The following is a 14,390-nucleotide window of genomic DNA, read 5'->3' on the forward strand; positions in this document are numbered from 1 at the left end:
GACGTTCTACACAATGACATGACATACTACGTGTTGCACAAACGCATCGATTCAGTTCAGAAGGCCTTTATTGATCCTCTGGAGTAGTATGGATTAATTTTTTTTTTTTTTTTTATGGATGGATGCATTTTTTCTGTCTTCAGAATTTGGGCTATTCACAACCATTATAAACCTTGGAGGACTAACACCGTGTCCTAACCAGACGCGATGCGATAAGACTCCAGTAAGAATAATAAGATGCGACAAAATCAATCAAAAACCACAGCCAATCAGAAGAGAGTGTGGGTGGGCTCTCGGCAAGAGCACAGCAGACACAATGAAATGGGCAAGAACATAGTAAAATTCATAAATATTACACCATTTAAACATTATTTAAAGTACATACGGAGTGAATGAACCAATCTTTGTCATAGAATACTTATTTGTTCGAATTGAGTTGACAGTGTGAACGTTATTGTGCCCATTTATTTATTTTCAAGATCTTTATTATTTTCAAACTCTCATTAGATTTAGCTTTAGCTTTTAACATTAAATAAAGCACATAAACATTATATTATCATTGCCATATTTTGTGTTGCTGTTCCAGCCGCGACGTCGCGAAGAAATAGAAACCAAAATTCCAAAATTGAATGTTTGCATCGGGGTATGTTTACATGACAACGATGTACTAAAAACTGAAAGGTTTTTCCATATACAACAACGTTGTCAAAATGATCTCCGTTCACACGGATTCGCAAAAACAACAAAAATGCTGTATTCTGCTGCCAGGCCAGTAGTTGGCGATGTCGCTTTGTAAAGAAACACGTTTGTTTCTCAAAGACATCACCTTTTTCCTAAATTCACGTTTTTGTAGATAACATGGAGACAATAATGGTATAATTTTCAAAAACTTGCACTTTGAAATACATTTTCAAAAGTGTGTGTTTTCAGTTCCCCAACACTCTGTTGTTGTGTTAATGAACGACCAAAACACATAATAAGTTTTTCATTTTTGTTGAAAATGCTGTTGTGTAAATGGCCCCTATGACTCAAATAAACATTTGTTGAGGTTTGCATCTGTTTCTCTCAGATTCTCACCAGGGGGAGGGTTTATGTGAAAGGGAATATCACGGTCTGGGTGAGGGTAGAAACTTCAGTGATTTTCCCGAGTGTTCCACCACCTCCTTTAAATGGGAAGAGCAGGGGAGTGGGGGTGAAGTGGTATGTTCCTCTCCTAGCAGCTGATACCATCCATCCTAAAAATAGAACCAATCACTCAGCCTGCCACACAGACACACATTGAGCTCTCTCTCTAGTCAATTCTGTCTTCTCTAAAAGTAAGGAAAATAATTTAAAACATTTACAGAAACTACACCAACTCTACGAGAAGTCAAGATGCCAAAGATTGTGAGACCAGAGGACTGGTAGGTGTGAACATGTGTGCTTATTTGATATGATAGAAGCCGCATGCTGATGTCTTCTTGAAGAGTACATGTGATTTTCACAATGAACTCTGAACTTAGACTTAAATTATATGGTTTCATCATGTTAGATCAGAAAGTTTTGTTTTTAAAGAGTAACCAAATTAGAAATTGCTTAAATTGGTTCTTTAATTTCTTTAGTCAACCAGCCAAAACTCTTTGGTACGACCGGAAAAAGTACGTCACAATCAACTTTATGATTCAAAACCCAAAAGATGTTCAGGTAGATATTCAGGACACAAAAATTATTTTGAGGTAAGAAAATTATACATTTTCCAGTATGTATTATATCAAATATTTATTTCTTTTCATGTTGTTTTTGTGTTTCTCTGTTTTTCCCAGTAATATCCAATAGGAATGTCAGACTGAAGTGATTGTCAGGCACAGCAATGAGATCAAATACAAAGCAAATACAGAATTTTGCTTACATACACTCTTAAAAATAAATGTTCCAAAAGGTTGTTTTCACGGTGATGCCGTTGAAGAACCACTTTCAGTCAACAGTTCTTAAAAAAAAAAAATCCTTAGTGTCAAGAACATTGTACAATCCAGAGAACTTTGTTTTTCCAGTGTAAAGAACCTTTTGTGCATTGAAAAGTTTCCATGCATGTTAAATGTTGGAACCATCAATGACACTAAAGAACCTTTAATTTTAAGAGTGTATCTTGCTTCTCAAAATTACTCTAGTAATATGTGTATTATACTATTCACATTCATTTTATAGCTCTGTACTCTTGCTGAATGCTGTATTGCTCAATAGCATTGTTTTATTTATCCTAAAGAATTTTAGGAGAAACGTTTCAGTGAAACTTGAATGAAACACAATTGAGAGCTCCATTAAATCTCCTGAGCTAAAAAAAAAAAAAAAAAAAAAAAAAAAGAGCAACATTTGAGCTATAAAATAAGACATTTGGGATTTTGACATGATAGGCATTTTTGGGCACTGAAACATTCAGGTAAAGAATGTATTGAGCTATATTTACAAGAAAGGAAATGTCTAAAGTAATAATAATTCTTTTTTTTTTTCTTTTTTTAGCTGTAAAGATGTGGATGACAACAATATCTATAATGAGATTGAATTTTATGATCGCGTATTTAAATCTGTAAGTATCTTACCATCTTTTTTGTGATATAAACCCTGAAGCTTGTAGTATGTGTGCATATTTAATTCAGGTGGCATAGTAAATATATAGACATTCAAACATATTATTGTGTTTTATTGACAATACGGGCTTGTTTTTTTTTTTTTTGTTGTTTTTTTTTTTTGACCCACAGTGCATGAAATAAGCGAAATGTGTAAATGAAATTTCATCCATGACATCTTTCTGGATGATGCTCTTTTAGGATTCAAGGGAGAAGGTCTTTGACCGAACAATTAATGTCTTAATAAGGAAAGTAAAGGAAAATGTGGCATGGCCACGACTCCAGAAAGATACAGCAAAGGTATCTATCTATCTATCTATCTATCTATCTATCTATCTATCTATCTATCTATCTATCTATCTATCTATCTATCTATCTATCTATCTATCTATCTATCTATCTATCTATCTATCTATCTATCTATCTATCTATCTATCTATCTATCTATCTATCTATCTATCTATCTATCTATCTATCTATCTATCTATCTATCTATCTATCTATCTGTTTATCTATCTATCTATCTATCTATCTATCTATCTATCTATCTATCTATCTATCTATCTATCTATCTATCTATCTATCTATCTATCTATCTATCTATCTATCTATCTAATCTATCTATCTATCTATCTATCTATCTATCTATCTATCTATCTATCTATCTATCTATCTATCTATCTATCTATCTATCTATCTATCTGTCTGTCTGTCTGTCTGTCTGTCTGTCTGTCTGTCTCTGCCTGTCTGCCTGTCATTCAATCCATCTATTTCATTCCTCTGAGCTCTGTTTCTTTGCCCTTTCAGCCAGCATGGCTGTTAGTAGACTTTGATAACTGGAGGGACTGGGAAAACGAGGAGGAAGATGGCAAGGCAGAATATGATCAGTATATGGATGTAAGTCTTTTAATCTGGGTGATGCACTTATCATTTTGGATGATACTATTATCATTTCACTTATTGTCACAGGATGTTGCACGTTGAGATCATAATAAATTCCTACATTTTCTATAAAATGTAACGACTTTTGTAATGCAGATGCTTAATGAAATGAAGAACAAAGGAGAGCCACCTGCCATGGATGACCTGGATGATCTTGTAAGTACCAGAAACAGTATCAAATGGTTATGCGGTCTTTAGTAATGTCATTTCAGTTTTGAAGTCATCGCAGGACACTTTTTTGTCTTCTTCACAGAGTGACTGAGTGGAGCACCATTGTCCAAGACAGATCTTTACAGTCCAGTTTTTCTAAATATTATGAATGCAGTAAAAGCCAATTCACACTGCCCCGAAAAACTGGCAATAGATTTTGGGTTTTGTTGGATGTAAACATGAACTCTGTCGTTGGCATTGTGAGCTAGACTTACCGTATGTAATATGTAACTGTCACATGTTTACCTTAGATTTTCTTGACTTCCTTGCAAAACAAATCATTGTTCCGTTGTGAGAAACAAAATTAGTTGTGCATTTATTTTCTATTGGTGCTGTTATAAATACAACAGGAAATTGCTTATGTATATTCTTATGCTATGAAATGTATGTTTTCTACATTAAAAACTTTAATGTCCCACATTATCTGTGATGCTTTAGTATTTTGATATGTATTTCAAATACATTTGACTTAATTATTAGCAGTATCCATTGTTTTATCATGCAAAACTTGACATTAACATTTTGTGAAATATTTTGCATTAAAATTATGCTTGCTTTTATTTTGTTATATAATGCAAATCTATTTGTATAATTGTCCAAAGTTTTTTTTGCCTTGATGCAAATGATCATATAGTCACAAAACATACAATTTATTGTCTTAAATAAGTATGATTTTATATTTAATCCAAGAAGAAGGTTCACCTTTTGTCCATTGACCAGCCTGTGCTCCTGCAAGCACAGCAGGTCTGTTAGCACAAGTGTTCACTGTTACGCATGGACAACTGTTGCTCAACTCTTCTTATGCAGCAGGATTGTGCCATCTTTCAGCAACTACGTCAGCAGACAAAGGTGACCCCTCGATTTAAGCCAAATGGACCTGTCTGTGCGAGTATGTGTGTGTGGAAGGGCCTTTGCTAGTTTATTATAGATCATTCATGGAATGGACTGGAAAACAGGTCAAGTAGTCATTAACCTTTTTTTAACTGACTCTTTGTATCATTGTACAAGCATTGTACAAGTCCATTGGCCAAATCTTGTTTATCACTGCATACAAAGAGGAAGATACCCACTCAAGACTGTACAACAGTGATAAAAAATGATAAGGAGAGAATGATTTCTTAGGTGAAAGGAAATTATCACATAAATACAGTGCTAGCGTATTGTGATTTCTTGCAACATTTTTAAATTCTGTCATCATTTAGTCACCTTCATATAGTTCCAAACTTGAATGACTTTCATTCCTCTAAGAAATGCAAAAGAAGACATTTAGAAGAATATGCTGGGCGTTCTTTTACAATGAATGGAGACTGAAGCTTTTAAGGACACAAAACCAACATAAAAATATAAATTCTATGAATCAACTGAAGTCAAACATAGCTTTGTGTGAGGAACAGACCCAGATTTAGGTTGTTATTCACTCAAAACTAGAGTCCTCTTCATCACATTAATGAGTGTTCTTGAGGAAAGTAGCAATTTGATTGTATAGTTTTTTTATCATGCAAAACTGTTTTCAACTAAAAACGGAACACTTTTTGAGCTTTTTATGCGTTTTCAGGCCTGAAAGCTCAAACCTTTGAAAACGGGATTCAAAGTGCAAGTTATTGACAATCATCTCTGTGTAAACTACAAAAATGCGAATTTGTGAAAATTGTGCGAGTAGTTTTTCTTTACAAAGTGACATCGCCAACTACTGGCCTGGCTGGAGAATACAGCTGTTTCAGTCATTGTGGATGAACTAATTACTGCAAAAAAATAAATAAAAATGTTGCATACAAGTATAAGCGCGGTAACAAAAATCTGGCAGTGCGCGCTGCATACGCTGACCCACGGGAAAAGTGAAGTATACTTAAAAATAACACATTCACAAAATTAGTCTTTACAATTTGTTCACAGATCATAATTTTGGTGCTTTTAAATTTTGAAACATTTTATTAGGAACTACACTACTACAGTACTTGCTGCTGTGAAAAAGAAGTGTGCTTAATTGTAATGAATATGCACATGTAGTGTACTTCAAACCTTAAATGTATATTTTTGAGAAACTGTACTTGCAGTATATAATATAATATGAAATAAAAGACCGCTTAAGTGTACTAAAAGTGAAAACTCTTTCATGACTATATGGGCCTGTCCAAACCCACACTTGCAGTTTTTATCTTTTGTTTTTCTTAAAGAAGTACACTTATTTTGATGTGTTGACTAACATACTAAAGCACAGGTAAAGACTTGATAATCATTTTTTTTAACTGTAGTGTGTTTTAGTTAAAATATTTTAAATGTTCTAAACTGCAATTTCATTACAAATGTACATAAACTGATTTAAACACAAGACATACAAGTTTTAAATTAAAATGCTAGTATATTTAAAGTATAAAGTATATTTCAATTTACCATTAAATGTTTGAGCAGTATAACCATATTTCAAAGACAACAGAGGGTCAAAAAGCACTCATAAGTTAAATTTGCTGTATTTAATATGAATTTAACCTATAATACATTTTAATTTAATAACATGCAATTAAGTGTCCACAAACATTACATTTAGTTTGCACTTAAGTATATTATTTCCATAAGTACTCTTTTTAAAAGTATGCTAAAGTCTACTTCTTTCCACAAGGGTGCATGGAAGTCCGTTTCACCATCTAACAGAAGAAATGAAGTTAAAGAGGTTAAAGGGTTAGTTTATCCAAATCTGAAAAAAATGTTGTCAATTACTCACCCTCATGTCATTCCAAACCTGTAAGATTTTGGTTCATAAATGAAGATATTTTAAATGCAATCTGAGAGATTTCTGTCACAACTACCACTTTGTCACAACTTCATAACGCTCATAAAGAGATCATAAAACTAATCTATATGAATCAAGCAATTAAGTTTGGAATGACATGAGGGTGAGTAAATGACAGAATTTTTATTTTTGGGTGAACTAACCCTTTAAGCATGACATGAGTGTGAATACTTTTTTTTTGTGTTAAATCTACTTTTTTTTTTACAGCCAATGACCAAACAGCATTGTCCGGGACAGAACAGTGCTGTGTGGCACACGTTCAACCTGTAACCTTCAGTGAGGAGTGAAAAACATTGATAAGGATGTTTGTGCAGTCTGTGATGTAACGGGCCGCAGATTCTCCAGGCCACCAAACGCATAAACAAAATGTTCTGCACTTTGGCCTACTACGCCCATCACAAACCCCACAGAAGAACAAAATTTAAACGTCTGTAAAAGAGGTCAGAGAAAAGCTGGCAAAGAAAGTTAATATTTAAAAGAAGTTCTTTGGAGGAAAAATTAATCAATATGGATGTTTTTCAGAAAAATGAAACATTTTATTATAACGTAAACATTTTTAACAAACCAAACACAATCTAAAGAACTAAAACCAAATTTAATGAATTAATTTGTTTATTTTCACTAACATGTGAAGCCACTGGATCTGGAAAAAATTAACAGAGGCTTTGGTGATAAGTAAGTTTTAAATGCACAAGTAAAACAGAAACAAACAACATCTCCACACTGTAAACATTTATTCTTTCATTATGCAACATCATGTGCAGTTAAAGTTGTCTGTAAGTAAACTGAAAGACATGCATGCATGCAATCACATTGTTAACGGATAAAAAAGTCCCATCCTAGAGACAGTATTCCATAATTAAAGTCATAAAAAGAGATATCATTGGTTTAGTTCTGCATGTAGGTACTTAAAACCTAAATTCAATATATAATAAAATACAATTTAATGGTATTTTTCATAATAAAAATAAAAAATAAAAAATCAGCTATATATAGTCAAATCGACCATTCATGATTAATGTATATCATTATGTATAATTTATATACATAAATGTGTATATATATATATATGTGTATATATATATATATATATATATATATATATATGTTATGTAACTTATGTTAGATGTGATTAATCGATTTGACAGCATATATATTAGTGCTTTCAAATTGATTAATCATGATTAATCGCATCTAATATAATATTATGTATATATATATATATATATATATATATATATATATATATATATATATATATATATATATATATATATATATATATATATATATAGTCAAACCAAAATTTATTAAATTGTATATTATTAATACAGTTTATTCACTATAGTTTAAAAAAATGTTAATAAAATATGACAAGATCTCAGAGTTAAACTGTCAGAAAAATTAATTATGTCAGAAAACACTTATGCAAAACATGGTCAGGTCAAAGTGAGTAATTTTTGGGTTCCAAATTTTTATCAATTTTACAGGTAGTCTACTGTATGAAGAATTTTTGGGTATAATATGTCACAGTTTATTTTGCTATCCTCACTTACATAAATGAACTATAGTGTCCTGCACCCAGTAAAAATGTATCAAAAATATAAAAAATGTCTGATTAATTTTTGGTTTGACTGTATATAGATGTGATTAATCACAATTAATCGATTTGAAAGCAATGGTATATATAATATAATATAATATAATATAATATAATATAATATAATATAATATAATATAATATAATATAATATAATATAATATAATATAATATAATATAATATAATATAATATAATATAATATAATTTATGTGTGACTAATTTTTGAAAAAACATATCCATTTGTAAATTGATTTAATGTGTAGAATCTGTTCTTTGTTTATCTAAAGCAAGGTTTTGGTAGGACGTTAATGTATAGCTCCAAGTATATGATATAGTTAAATGGTGCAATATCTCACTTTAAGATGAATGATCCCTATAACAGCAGTCATAGGAACAATGTACAGCCATACTGTATGTACAGAGCATGACTGAGGGACCTTTGAACATAAGATCTGAATGAAAGTTACTTAGTGAATGGGCCAGCCTCCTTTAGACCCATTCACAGATAACAAGATATGCAGGGAGGTGCCAGAATATGAAAACGTATTATTAAAGCCACATATTATAATTACAGCCACATAAATTCTTTATAGTCATGCGAGAGGATTCGAGAGGAGGAACAATTCAATTCAATTCAATGTCTCATAATGCAAACCAACCTTTCATACTTAACAGTTTCTGAAAAATCAAGAAGGTGGAGCACATTTTATAGCCTAAATGTAGTTTTTCTGCTTAAAAATTGCACATCAATTCAATGTGTTACTTGCCATTTCTTTGTAATTGTTTCTAGCAATTTCTGAGTGACAATAGTTCCTATACCAAATTTCTTATCAGTGTTGATGAGAATGGAACCACAAAAAACTAAAACCACAGGACAGTTCAAAAGAGTTTAAATGATATTTTGTATCCACCCATCCTGTACATGCCATCTGAGGTATTTTCTAAAGAGTGCCCAGCAAAAATGTTTGCCGAACCATTGCGTTTGCCTTGAAAATCGGTTGCGATGCAAAACTGTATCAGTCAAACACTATGGTTTATCATTCACCAAAGTTTTGCACGAATATTGCACTACATGTCCTTTTCATGCTTGTTTTTTTTGTGAAATCCAAGATATCGCTCCAGGAACAAGAGCAGTGGGAAGCACCAAAGCTACAGCGCACTTGCCGAATGACAGAAGGTAGAAAAGTAACTGGTTGCTCGAGGAAAACGTCATCTTATCCAGGAGCTGCAGCAACACCAATGATGCACCAATACATCCTGTCCTGAAAGAGGCGCTGCTGTGTTTCTTGCTTCTCGTTTCATTGTAGCGTGACAAGTGAAGACCAAGTCCCAGACCAAACAGGGTGCCCATGTTCCTCAACAGGCTAGCAAAGGGGGTGGTGTCCATGAGGACCCAATCTGGACTGACGCACCATTTCTGGGCCTTTGCCAATGTCCAGAGCAGATCCACACCCAGAGCTTTCAGAAGCACATAGAAGCCCACCGCGAAGAAGAGCAGGAACAGCGTGACACTGAAGTACTTTTTCAGATTTGCGCTGTAGATCCACTGCACTCTGGAGAATGTTTCTGCTACAATTATACCTGGAAATAAAAGACCAAGAGCTGTCAGAGCATCTGAAAGCAACATAAAACGCTGATGCACTGTAAAATGAATTTAGATTATTTAAGAAATACATCAAAAATGTAATTCGTACATACAGTATAGTGACTTGAATACACCTCTTGAATGATAATCATGTTTTTAATTTATCAAATAAAAATCATTTTGATATCATAAGGGATATAAAGTAAAAAGCCAAAAATGGGCGGTACAACTGCCCTAATATCATGATAAACGGGAAAGAAAAAAGGCTCATTAATAGGATGAAATTCTTGGAAATAGTTGAGTAGTTTGCCTTAATCATTTATTATTATTTTTTTATTACAAAACTGCTTCACTGCTTATTATTATGTGAAAACCTTTAACTTCCAAATAGCTGCGAATACGCAGTCATGTGACCTTGACCCGTAACCTTATATGAAAAGTTCAGGTCAGGGTTAGATAACTAAAATTAAAACTAAAACAAAGATAAACTGATACTTGAAATAAAATAAACATGAACTAACTTTAAAAACCTTAAACCTGTTTTATTTCAGCTAGTTGCCAAAGCAACATTTTTCATTTTCATTTAATTTTATAAAGTAAAATCTCTCAAATTAAAATACAAAATTACTAAAAACGACAAAGACAAAAAAGACAAAAATGAATAAAAACCATATAGACACCAAAAAAGGACAAAAATACACAACAAAATTACTAAAACTTTAACTAAAATGGAAAACACAAAAATAAAAACTGTTAATAAAACTCAGAATATAAAAAAAAATAATTATAGTATATCAATGATACTAAAATAACACTGGTTCATGTTGAAAATTGTCATGTGGTGTGACTCCCAAAAATGTAATATTTATGAATTACTAATTCATGATATTTTTTAAATTAAATAAATAAATAAAAAATATATAAATTACAAAACATTTTTGAAAATAATGATTAAGATGTGAAGTAAACACAAGATTTCTTGGTTACACCACATGACATTTTTGCAGTCATTACATTTTTTATTTTCTTTAAAACATATATATATATATATATATATATATATATATATATATATATATATATATATATATATATATATATATATATATATATATATATATATATATATATATATATGTTTTTCTAAACCAACATGAATGCACATTTTAAAGAATTTTAAAAAATATATATTTTTCATTTTTTTCCATCATGGACATTCTATGCCATTGACCAACTGACGAAAAAAAGAAGACATCTACCTGAAATAACTCCACTGATAACTTGGTGTGGGAAATGGGCTGCCAGATAGACTCTAGACATGCACACCAGTAACTCCACCAAACCCAGAAGCATCCAGAGCATCAACTGTAAAAATCTAAAAGCAGACAATACTGTATACTGAAACATTACGCCCATAAAACAGTTGTTTCCTTCAGATGACCATCAGGCACAGATCTACTTTTCTCAAACTCACCTATAACTTAAAGGAGGTATTTTTCTTTCAGCAACAATGGAAAGCACTGCTGTAACCATTACATACCCAACTCCTGCAGAACCCATGGCATGACCCGACGGGCTCCCTGATGAACGACAACCAAACCAGCATTGTGGTGAACACCAGTGTTGGAGAAATTTAAGCATTACAATATTGCATTACTTCCTTAAAAAAGTAACTAATTGCATTACTTAGTTACTTTTTATGGAAAGTAATGGATTACTTTACCTTTTCCTATTTACTTGAAAAAGTAATCTGATTACATAACTCACGTTACTTGTGATGTGTTACCCTGAACAGTGGGCAAAGGTTAAACAGACATGAATCCTTACAGAAAATATCAAATCAGAGATTGTGTGGAAAAACAATTGTTGTTTGGTCAGAGATACATTTATTCAGGAACTTTCCCAGTTGCAACCAGCCTAAAGTGGTTTGCTGGTTTCTCAGGCTGGTTTATTGGTTGATTTTTTTTTGGTTTTGGACACTTTTCAGCTTGTCAGACAGGGAGACCAGCTAAAACCAGCTTAAACCAGCTTAAGGAAAATACCAGCAGACATTTAGATAAAATATCAGACTATTTATGAGCCAATTTAATTGGTCTAGAGTACTAATTCAGGTCAAGAATGAATGGATACTTGCCAGCAATATGTGTAATATTACTAGTAAGTAATATGTGTGGCTTCATTCAAAGACGGCCCTTGAACTGGAACAGTACGATAACGAGAAGCCAGATCCATTTCCACATGAGACATTAGATCAGCAACCTTGCTTAAATTACTACCGGTATAATGTTATTTGGAGCTGTAATTCATTCATAGCATAATCAATTATAAAGTAGAAAGGGATGTAATATACAGTGAGCCAGATATTATTGCAAAATAAAAATGGTAAACTTTTATTTAGCAATTCTGACCAATTTATTGTATATTATTCTGCTTATTAAATGACAACTTACCAAAATAAATTAATAAACAGACATGAAATACTGATTTGAGTTTACATTTTTGAGTTTTATTGTGTGAGAAGAAAAGTGAGAGATCAAAACTGCAAAGTACAAAACTATTTGACCATAGAAAACTGTGATTGACCAATCAAAATCGAGCATTTCAGATAGCTGTGCAATAAATATTGTAATATACCTGGTCCAGTTTCACAAGTGATGGAGAACTGTTGCAGTTCAGGATGTTTTATAGGGCCGTAAAACTTAGTCTCATTCACCCACCAGTACGGCCTCTCACCGAAAAGCACCCTATGAATATATCACAAAATCATATTAAACTGCAGCATCATCATCATTAAAAATAAATAAATAAATAAATAAATAAATAAATAATTTATTTGAAGAGGGAGAATAGGAGTACAAAGATAACATAGAACAAAATAATATTTATTTAATAAATAATAACTTACATAATGCATGTTTAATATTAATAGAAAAAAATAAAAATATACATATACATTTCTGTTCCCACTTCATATTCATATAATATGGGTAAGGGACAGGTATGGTGGTATGGGTAGGTTTAAGGGTCAATGAAAGGGTCTAATTACAGATTAATTACAAATTAATTACAGCTGTAATTACATGCAGTTTTTTTTAAATATAAGTACAGTGTAAAGACATATGTACACAATAGATGCATTGTATTCTTAATTTAAATGTCAGTGCATACTAGTACTAAAGAGTTTTAATATAAATTGGGTCAGTATTTCTGATAATGCAACTTATTATGTATCAGCATAATCTTGTCACATTATATTTTCTAGTTCAGTGATTTTTTTTAAGAACACGCAAACCAAAGAGCATCTCACCACTTCAGGACGAGGTTTAGCCAGTCTCCGATCACGGCCACCCAAATGAGTTTAATGGCAACATCTCTGCGCAGATGAAACCAAATGGGGAAAAACACAAAGAATGTGGTGTGGAGATCTGCCACCGATGACACCCACTGAAACAGATTCTCATAGTCCCGGTACTCTGTCTGCAAATGGACAGCTAAATTCACCCCCCAGCTGTGAAGCAGGTCCATATCTACAGCCTGAGATCAGGATGGTCACCCTGGACAAATGCGCTCGGATGGAGGATGGACACAAGGCGCAGGGATAGGGATCAAACTGGACATACGAAGGCAACCTGCCAGGTTTCGTCTAATCTCAGACCCCAGTTTTCTGTTCTAGTTGGACTTTATTCAAGGCTAGATGGTTTGGTTTTGTTTGCATGCTGGCCGGGGCCCTCGATTTCATGACCTTTCACCTGTGATGACGCGGATGAGGCAAAGACTGATAAAATGATGAGTGGACACACTGATTAGTTTTGTCTTTGGTTTCATGAAATGTGATGTCACTATGATGACATCTTAAAGTGACGCATTTAACGAAAATGATATAGATCTGTCTGGCTTTTGATCCTTTGTCACTCTGTAAATGGGAAAGGGAATAAATTATATGGTCTTGTTTAAGAAATTAATTGATCCACTGGTGTTCTGACTTGTGACATTTTGTATTGTTTTGTTGTGCTTCATGGTGTTGTGTTCTTACAAACAGATGTTTTCATTTTCATTGGGCTCTTCCCTTGTGAAAGTACACTTTAGCGTACACAAAAAAGGGTACTTATTACAGAAATAACTTTAAAAGAATATATACTTAAGCATGTGAAAAATGAAAAATCATAAGATAAATGAAAATGATCCCATGATTTATTCACCCTCAAGCCAACCTAGGTGTATGATGAACACAATTAGAGATGTACAGTGGGTATGGAAAGTATTCAGACCCCCTTAAATTTTTCACTCTTTGTTACATTTGCAGCCATTTGCTAAAATCATTTAAGTTAATTTTTTTTCCTCATTAATGTACACACAGCACCCCATATTGACAGAAAAACACAGAATTGTTGACATTTTTGCAGATTTATTAAAAAAGAAAAACTGAAATATCACATGGTCCTAAGTATTCAGACCCTTTGCTCAGTATTTAGTAGAAGCACCCTTTTGATCTAATACAGCCATGAGTCTTTTTGGGAAAGATGCAACAAGTTTTTCACACCTGGATTTGGGGATCCTCTGCCATTCCTCCTTGCAGATCCTCTCCAGTTCTGTCAGGGTGGATGGTAAACGTTGGTGGACAGCCATTTTTAGGTCTCTCCAGAGATTCTCAATTGGGTTT

At 32.7% G+C, this 14,390-nt stretch overlaps 2 protein-coding genes across 2 annotated transcripts; one reads left to right on the plus strand and one right to left on the minus strand.

Moving 5' to 3' along the window:
• Positions 1 to 1,183: 1,183 nt before the first annotated feature.
• On the plus strand, positions 1,184 to 4,315 carry ptges3l (prostaglandin E synthase 3 like). The gene is made up of 7 exons (XM_067369423.1): positions 1,184 to 1,403; positions 1,602 to 1,715; positions 2,497 to 2,563; positions 2,805 to 2,903; positions 3,411 to 3,500; positions 3,642 to 3,701; positions 3,799 to 4,315. Exons 1-7 carry the CDS (start codon positions 1,375 to 1,377, stop codon positions 3,805 to 3,807), a joined length of 468 nt encoding a protein of 155 aa, XP_067225524.1. The 5' UTR covers positions 1,184 to 1,374; the 3' UTR covers positions 3,808 to 4,315.
• Positions 4,316 to 8,234: 3,919 nt separating this feature from the next.
• Positions 8,235 to 13,390, minus strand: g6pc1a.1 (glucose-6-phosphatase catalytic subunit 1a, tandem duplicate 1). The gene is made up of 5 exons (XM_067368897.1): positions 13,038 to 13,390; positions 12,365 to 12,474; positions 11,205 to 11,310; positions 10,990 to 11,105; positions 8,235 to 9,726 (listed from the first exon to the last, which is right to left on the minus strand). Exons 1-5 carry the CDS (start codon positions 13,253 to 13,255, stop codon positions 9,227 to 9,229), a joined length of 1,050 nt encoding a protein of 349 aa, XP_067224998.1. The 5' UTR covers positions 13,256 to 13,390; the 3' UTR covers positions 8,235 to 9,226.
• Positions 13,391 to 14,390: the final 1,000 nt, after the last annotated feature.

The sequence above is a fragment of the Chanodichthys erythropterus genome, chromosome 19 (assembly GCF_024489055.1).
Source record: "Chanodichthys erythropterus isolate Z2021 chromosome 19, ASM2448905v1, whole genome shotgun sequence".
In the NCBI taxonomy this organism is placed as follows: Eukaryota; Metazoa; Chordata; class Actinopteri; order Cypriniformes; family Xenocyprididae; genus Chanodichthys; species Chanodichthys erythropterus.